This window comes from Epargyreus clarus, unplaced genomic scaffold, assembly GCF_041222505.1.
Source record: "Epargyreus clarus isolate Ecla_fem2 unplaced genomic scaffold, WU_Ecla_fem_2.2 ptg000002l, whole genome shotgun sequence".
Lineage (NCBI taxonomy): Eukaryota > Metazoa > Arthropoda > Insecta > Lepidoptera > Hesperiidae > Epargyreus > Epargyreus clarus.
This window is the reverse complement of record NW_027332210.1, coordinates 5431377-5440589: the sequence shown is the minus strand read 5'-3', so window position 1 is coordinate 5440589 and position 9213 is coordinate 5431377. Positions and strand designations below refer to the sequence as shown.

General features: G+C 35.0%; 1 protein-coding gene across 1 annotated transcript; it reads left to right on the top strand.

Annotated features, from left to right (window-relative positions):
- Positions 1–4302: 4302 nt before the first annotated feature.
- Positions 4303–8936, top strand: LOC140744983 (fatty acid-binding protein-like). Its single transcript, XM_073076721.1, has 5 exons — positions 4303–4531; positions 4604–4787; positions 6517–6686; positions 8136–8246; positions 8615–8936. Exons 2-5 carry the CDS (start codon positions 4715–4717, stop codon positions 8672–8674), a joined length of 414 nt encoding a protein of 137 aa, XP_072932822.1. The 5' UTR covers positions 4303–4531; positions 4604–4714; the 3' UTR covers positions 8675–8936.
- The last annotated feature ends 277 nt before the right edge of the window (positions 8937–9213 follow it).

The following is a 9213-nucleotide window of genomic DNA, read 5'->3' as shown; positions in this document are numbered from 1 at the left end:
TAGCGACATTTTCGTTTGTAGTTGATCTATTTCGTTTGTAGTAGCGATAATTCTGTTTGTAGTAACTTTATTCTGTTCATATTGGCGATAACTCGTTTGTAGTAGTTATATTTCGTTTGTAGTAGCGATATTTTCGTTTGTAGTTGATCTATTTCGTTTGCAGTAGTCCTATTTCGTTTGTAGTAGCGATATTTTCGTTTGTAGTTGATCTATTTCGTTTGTAGTATTGATATTTTCGTTTGTAGTTCTCCTATTTCGTTTGTAGTAGCGATAATTCTGTTTGTAGTAACTATATTCTGTTCATATTGGCGATAACTCGTTTGTAGTAGCTCTATTTCGTTTGTAGTAGCAATTTTTTCGTTTGTAGTTGATCTATTTCGTTTGTAGTAGCGATAATTCTGTTTGTAGTAACTCTATTCTGTTTATATTGGCGATAACTCGTTTGTAGTAGCTCTATTTCGTTTGTAGTAGCGACATTTTCGTTTGTAGTTGATCTATTTCGTTTGTAGTAGCGATAATTCTGTTTGTAGTAACTTTATTCTGTTCATATTGGCGATAACTCGTTTGTAGTAGTTCTATTTCGTTTGTAGTAGCGATATTTTCGTTTGTAGTTGATCTATTTCGTTTGCAGTAGTCCTATTTCGTTTGTAGTAGCGATATTTTCGTTTGTAGTAACTCTATTCTGTTCGTATTGGCAATAACTAGTTTGTAGTAGCTCTATTTCGTTTGTAGTAGCGATATTTTTGTTTGTAGTTCCCCTATTTCGTTTGTAGTAGCGATAATTCCGTTTGTAGTAACTCTATTTTGTTTGCAGTATATTAGTTTAGTTTGTAGTACTTGTTTTTTGTTAATATTGGCGATAATTTTGTTTGTAGTTGTAATAATTTTATTGGAATCTTGATCGAATCTAGGGGTCATGGGTTACTTTTCAAAGTCTTTTAGTTGTGTTTCTGAGTTAGTTTTATCAAAAGAATGTTACTTTAAAGAACTACCCACTATAGTCTATAGGAATCATAAAAAAAACGTTCGATTTTTCAATGTCGGGTTCGAATTTTTTTCAAGGTCACCAATTTTTTTTGGGCCAACTACAAACGAATTTTTTTTTACTACAAACAACTACTTACCATAGTCTATAGGAATCATAAAAAAAAAGTTCGATTTTTCAAAGTCGGGTGCTGAGATTTTTTTCAAGGTCACCAATTTTTTTTTGGGGCAACTACAAACGAAATATTTTTTACTACAAACAACTACTTACCATAGTCTATAAGAATCATAAAAAAAAAGTTCAATTTTCCAAAGTCGGGTGCCAAGTTCACATAGCCGGTCTTCTCACTCAGAGGTAGCAATATTATGTACCTGTAGACAACCGCAGGTATCAGTGACGGATTTAGATATTTGCCTAGTAGAAGGCTAATCAAACTTTGCCGCACCTGCCGACCTGTACAATTCGATATCCTAGTTCATGGCTGTCCTGACTAGATTCGACCGGGGACCACTACATTTCGCTATATATATTAGAGGACCATAAAAATACCAATGTTAATTTAGTCGGTGGTAGAACCCTTTGTGGTTCGTCTCCGGCGGCACCACCGCCACCCCTATTTCTACCTAATAACAGCAGTGTTAGGCGCTGCTGTGTTCCGTATTGAAGGGTGTGGTAAGGGAGACAGACTTTTCTAAGGCGTCCCAGCTTAGTCCTCAGGGGTAGTGGCGCATCTGTGGCCGACCTCAGATAGGAATATCTAATCCTATCTGGGGTTGATTACAGATGTCCATGTGCGGCAGTAGCCACTTACCATCAGGTGGACTGCATGCTCGTCTGCTACTCTTATATTATAAAAAAAAAGAAAAAAAAATCTCTCCCGAGAGAAAAGGAGAACCTGGGATGCCTATCTAGGACCTCTAAATTGCGAGTCCGAATTTCAAACCAATATGCTGTCAGTATTAGTTTTCAATAACAAAGGCCAGTTGTAACCACACTAACTACATTTATTAAATTTATTTATTTTATTTATAGCAAATCTTATTTCGGTATTCAAATTAAAATGGTAATAAAATAATCTTTGTTTACTTTGTTACTTGTAGAATTTCCAATTAGTCTAATCTCATTTTAATCTGTTACTGTTCATTTAAATTCTATACAAGGGATTGATTTCAACTCTATTCTGCCCCAGTTTAGCAGTTCTATAAATAAACTGTTGTGGGGCGAATTATTATTGTTCCATAACAAATCTTATCACGGAAGTGAAACCTTAATCCTTGGTTGTCAAGTGATGGTATGGATCGTTGGTTATACCCTTAAAAGGGCCATCCTTACGTATATCGAGGGAGAAGCGAAGATATTAATTAAAATTTATAAAATCCGACTCCCAATTAATATGAGCTGCTCGAAAAAGTATGTCTCCCTTACCACACCCTTCAAACCAGATCACACCGGTGCTTAACACTGCTGTTTTAAAGGCAGAAATAGGTGTGGCGGTGGTGCCGAATCACAAAGGGTTCTATTACCCTTAAATATTTCAATCAGCGGAGCTTTTTTTTTGTGCTAAAAATATTCTCGATTGAGTTTTTAAACAAAAAATTAAATCAAAATCGACTTTCCATGTACGAGTAAAATATACGATGCTACAAAAAACATGCAGATAAACGCATGTAACTTATAATATCCCTTCCTAATAACAACCCTCTTTTGCTCCGGTGATTAAAAACACAAAATACTAAAATACTGCGCTTAATAGAGCAAAACTTTTAAAAGCTTTTAAAGAGTGTTTAGTTTTAAGTAACAAGCTTTCATCCCTTACTTAACTTCTCTAGAGGGTGATTTTTCGAATATCTTTTCTTAGTGTTTATCGAAGTTTTGTAAGGAATTCCTGTACAAAAATTCATTTAGTTTTTAACCGACTTCCCAAAGAAGAGAGATAATTTATTTAAAGCACTTATCTACTTATTCTTATTACAATAAAGTGTTACACATCTTGACCTATGAAAATGCATATTAAAGTTACGGAACTTTCCTTTGAGGTCAATAACACCTTTTTTTTTTCTTTTCGAGGGGGAAACCTTCAAAAGGTACCCGACGACGTGGGAGCGACGCCGGGTTATGTGGGATTTTTACCGCAATAAAACCCCCCGGTAGCCGTCCTCGGTGCTTGTTGGAGAACTCCGGGATCTCCAACGGAACACAACGGTGTCCTCCAAGCGCGATGGTCGGATCGGGCTCTGCCCTAGGGGAGCGTTCACTCCTCCCACAACATCTGGTGATTTCGACGGTATGCGACCAAACATACCGCCGTCCTTCCCGGGATAGTATACTGGACGGTTCGAGCTCCCACTCTTGCCGCCCGCAACCCCGGAGGCCCCCTTTTAGTCGCCTCTTACGAAAGGCAGGGGATACCGTAGCCCTATTCTAGTCCCGGAACTACAGGGACAGAGGTCAATAAGACCTACTATACTTTCTGTTATTGTTTAAAGGATTAGGGAAGGACCGATACACGAGGCGTCTCCACTTAGTTTTTGGGAGTAGTAATGCCCTGCGATCTGTTATAATATTTGGTTCATGCTGCAGATAATTACGGGTTGCTTTGAGCACTTAACATGCAACCTAAATACTAATTAACTGTTTTTGTCACTGTGTTTGTAAGGACACCAGTCTAAAAATTGGTTTGATTTTACAAAATTATATATACGTATTCCAATGATGGTGATGCGTTCAGCGACCTTTTTTTTCGCAGATTTATACAGATTTCACAGATTGTTTTGTTCTAACGACCTTTTATTGAGGAACTATGTTTTGGGGGGCCCCCCGTTTAGTCCGCTAGAGCTTATAAGATAACATCTATCTATCTATCAGCCTTTAAAAGTCCATTACTGGATATAGGCCTCCCCTCATCTACGCCACTCCGACATCAGGTCATCAGGGTCCACCACCTGGTGGGGGGGCGTCCTGTACTCCTTTTGCTTAGACGTGGTCTCCATTCAAGGACCTTCCTACCCATAAGATAATATAAGGTCTTTATAACATACGGCGAAGTTTAGTATCGAAACCAGCTACTATACTGCAAAACGAGTCGACAATTGACAATTAATACAAAAATAAAGGAAAGAAACTGGTTTATTCTGGTATATCCAGTCAAGAGAATATTATCCTCAAAGTATAAAGAAAATATATTAGAAACGTAAATATAGAATCATTAGCAATGTAAATCGAATAGTAGGTAAATATGTATAACGTGTGACGTCATCACCAGCCGTCCACAGACTGATAATGTTGCGTACAAAGGCCATTTTGATTTTGACGTTTTAGTCAGTAAAGAGAATGTGTTGACGTTAGACGTAATATTAGACAGCGGTGAAGTAAAATGTATTAAGATATTAGATAAAACGTTGTTTCATATATGTAATGTTTACCCATTCACTTATAAAGGATTGGAATTAGTGATTGTACTTTTTAAACGTGAATCGTTCGCGACCTTAATAGCAAATGTGCTACGCTTGCGTCGTTGTTATCTCATCCTTGTCTCTCATCTAAAGTGTGAGTAAGATAGAAACAAAACAATATTACGCGGCTTTTATCATTTATTGATAAAGTTTTAATCTTTGGCAGATAATAACAAAATCTTTGGATAAAATACATTTTTATGCGATTAAGCAGTCGTTTAGATGTTGTGCAAATAGTGTAGTATAGTAGTTGCAAATTATTGAAATTTAAGAAAAAATGGAACCATATTTGAATAAAAGGTATCGAATGAAGAGTTCAGAAAATTTCGAAGAGTATTTAGAATTTCTGGGTAAGTGGAAATCTCTATTCCAACGTACTTATTTATTGAAGGTCATTGAATTTATTAAATGAAAACAATAATTTTAGTTGTCTTTTTAGTGTGAAAGAGGCTTATACCTAAATTATAAAAAAATATATAACTTAACAAACCATTTAAGGACAATATAGTACCTTTACTTTATTAAAAACAAAATGAAATGTACTAACTTTGCATGTTTTTATATCTCAAATAATTAAAAAAAACCTGTTTATATTCACCTATAAATGTAAGGATTACACATATGTAAGGATTTTTTACGTATTCAATATGAGAAACCTTATGTAATGAACTAATGATAAAGTGCGTGCTGCGCTTATGCGTAACATGTATGATGATGCGTTAATAAAGATAAATGTCGGAATCGCATCGGAAAATAATTGCATTGTCGTTTAGCTGGCTAGCTAGCTTATTTAGCTGGTAAAATACATGAATTATCATCATCATTATCATCTCGTCGTCAATCTATTATTTGTCCCGCGCTAACAAGTGTGAATTGGTAGACTATACACATACACATTTGAGATTTATTGTCATAGAATAGTAAAGATACTTCGCCGCCTTGAAATTGAATGAAGCCACAAACGGCTTATTAGTAAGTTCTTTTTTTGAATTCTTGACAAATAAAAACATTTTTAGAGAAAATTTACAAATAAATAACTAATACTGCGTAATTTACATAATAAATAAATAATTATTTCAAATATTTTAGGGACATTTTAGCACGGAGACGTGGAAAAACTTTTTTACGCAACTATTCCAGTTCTCAAAACTGGGTACATTTTCTTGTTAGGAGTGAGTAATCTTTACTAATCTATGTTTATTGTAAAGAATTCTCAGGAATGGGCAAGTATGAATTCGTACATTATGTTAAACTACACACCTTTGGGATTTTTTATGAAGAACTCTGAAGCGTGAAGGTTCCCTTACAATATTTTCCTTCACCTTCAATTTAATACGCATTGAAGGTGAAGGAAATATAATAATAATAACTTTAAAAATCAGAAAAATAAATGAATAAGTAATCTATAATGAATGAGATGATATGTTGAGTACCTTCCTAGGCTAAACCCTTCGTATTCAGATCGAAAAACCCAAATTTCGCTGTGAGCCATTAAGGAGGAAAAAAATTGCAATCTATATGTAAATTATAATACAAGGAAACAAAATTTATTTGAAAGAAATCTAAATATAATAGAGTCAAATATTTTTATGTACGGCACAAAACTGTAAGCGCTCGTTATAGGTGTATTTCCTTAGTCGAAAAATAATTCTAGCACCTCGTCGTGACCAGTAACATGATGATGCACTTTCACATTTAGCACCTTTTCACAATCTATATATATGAAAGCGAAAAGCTACTCTACGTGTAATTTTGTTTACTAAGCACGTACTCAAAAACAGTTAAAAATCTTGGCTTCTTGATCGAGGGGTCCAAGAGTCAAATCCCAAGCACGCACCCCTGATTTTTCAAAGTTATGTGCGTATTAGAAATTAATTATCACTTGCTTAAACAGTGAAGGAAAAACATCGTCAGGAAACCCGCATAACTGAGAAATCTTTTCAAAGGTATGTGAAGTCTACTAATTCGCACTTGGCCAGCGCGATGTACTATAGCTTAATCCATCCCACTTTGAGAGTAGACCCGTACCCAGCAGTGGAAGCAATGAAGCACGTACTCTATAATAATACTTTGTTACAGGCGTAAGCTTAATAGTACGTAAAATCATAACCAACTTGCCATGTGATTGTATACTATCACAGAATCCTGACGGATCCTACACTATTACTATTACGACTACATTCAAGAACTTCAAAGTTAAGTTCGTACCCGGCGTGGAGTTTGAAAGCATGAGGCTTGATGGAGAAAAGGTATGTGATCAGGGACGGATTAGGCAAGCGGGGCAACCGCCCGGGGCCCCCACGATCCTATCTATTACTATAAATGCGGATGTAATTTCCTTCGTTTGTTCCTTTGCTCCACTTTCACGCTTTAAGTACATACATAAACGATTGTCACCAACTTTTGTACACACGTGTTCAGGAAATAAAATAGGGTACCTATTCCTAGGGTATAGGGTACCTATTCTTTACCTATATTTGGAAAAATTACAGGTCACGAGGGACAGATAAAAACCTTTGAATGCGAACGAAACCGCGGGTAAAAGATAATAGAGAATAAAATGCAAATTTCTAGGGTTTTTGTGCTTCAACAAGAAGCAATTGTATTTGTTGGCAATACTTTTTTGGACGGAGAAAGATTCTTCGAATAATAATAAGAATAATTAGGGGCCTCCGCGTCTCCGTTACCCGAGGGCCTCTAGACTTCCAAGTCCGGCCCTGTATGTAATAGTTTCAAACTCGGCATATGAAATTGAATTGAACTTTGCGATTAGATCACATATGAAACGCCGTACTACTGTTTCTCTGTGATAATCTTAATAAGTATGTGCTAGATAGTTTTTGATTGTGATATTATTTCAAATACAGTTAGTTATTAGACTTATTACTTTATAGGAATAAGAGTAGTGGTGGAATAAGAGTAGCGTACTAACAATGTTATTGTATATCATTATGATTTAAAATGAAATACTTTATTCTCTTTACCTTTCGTAGATTTTTTTCGGTATTCTTTAAAAGTAGTAGACTTAGTTTTGGCTCCGGTGGCACCTTATAATAAATAACTGTATGAAACGTTATATCCACGTTTTAAGGGTGTGGTTAGGGAGAAACACTTATACGAACTGTTCTAACTTAGTCCTCAGGGGTTATTACCCCTCCATCTGCGGCCGACCTCAAGACGAACTCCAATAGTATCTGGTGGATTATACGTGTCTAAGTATTACAGTGACTATACCACCGAGAGAACTGCATACACGATAGACGTTTGCTACTTCCTATTATATAAGAAAATAACTTCGAATCAACGTCTCGATTATTCATTGTCATGTCCAATAAAATAAGCAATATAAAGTGAAAACTGAATTACAACTTTGTTCAAAACTTTGATTCAAGGTGACTTTATTCCAATTTTACTAAAACGGCGGAAACTTTTGGATCGTCTTAGCTCTCCGTTCTGTACTTTTACGAGCATGAAGTCCACCTGAGGATATGTAGCTACTGCCGCTCCTAAGTAATCAATCTCAGATAAGATTAGATTCCTACCTGAGGTTGGCCACAGGTGCGCCGCAAGCCCTGAGGATTAAGCTGAAATGCCTTTGAAAAATATGTCTCCCTTACCACACAACACACCTCTTTAATTATATGTTACTTTTGAAACAATTGTGGATTTTACTTAATTAAAATATTAAATATTTACAGGTTAAAGCAGTCATGCAAATCGAAGGGAACAAATTAATAGAAACACAAGTTGCTGCAAACGGATTGAAAGGACATCACGTTACCGAATATACCGATGATTTTATATACGTGGTAAATATAATTTATCTTATTCCATTCATAATCTGATATTATAGGTAGCAGGTATAGTCGGCGTCAAACTGCTAGTCCGCTCTGAAGTTGTTGCAAGCAGGTGTAGTCATACAAATTGCTATGGCGATTCATTTCTATGTTTAGAGCGGACTAGCAGTTTTACGCGGACTATACTATTTTAAATATTGTCATTCACTCTTTATGAAATCCTAGACGCACGGCTGTGTCTACAAATTCAGAGTTTTTTTACTGAGGTGTTCCAACTTACGTTTGGTATTCATAATCAATCTATCAAACGTTTTGGATTATAAAAATGTTATTCATTATATGGAAATAAAGTTTTATTAACAGATTTAATATTGTTTCAGACGATCAAGGTTGAAGGTTGGGATGGGACGTGTACAAGAACTTATGAAATAGTTAAATAAAATTCTACTTATATTTTGAATGGGATTTTTGAAAATAGACATAAATCGAAAGTTTTAATGTTTCTTGTAAATAATATAAAAGTGGTATTGAATTGTCAGATAAACTAATTTCTATTTAAACATCAAACACGTAAAATCCCATCGGGGTTTCCTCTTTGAACTAAAGAGTTTCTAAAGAGGTAAAATCAACCCAAATAAACTAAAATAATACTCCATTGCGAAATTAATATTATTCATATTACATAAGTACTTGCATATGTGATAATACAAATACACGTAATTTTAAGGATAAAAATCTCTTTCATTTTGCTACTGTACCGAACCATAAGACCTATAGATATATTTTTAACATTATACGAGAACCTATTTAAATTTCTTAAGAGATTCTCTTAAAAGCCTTATTACTAAGAGGTTGTTATCACAAAATTATTTAAATGTCACTTAAATGCCAACTGGCTCACAATATTCGTTAGCAATTAAATATTGTGCAATATCTAAAAATATATTGAATTTTCGCACATAAAATTAAATTTTGTTTT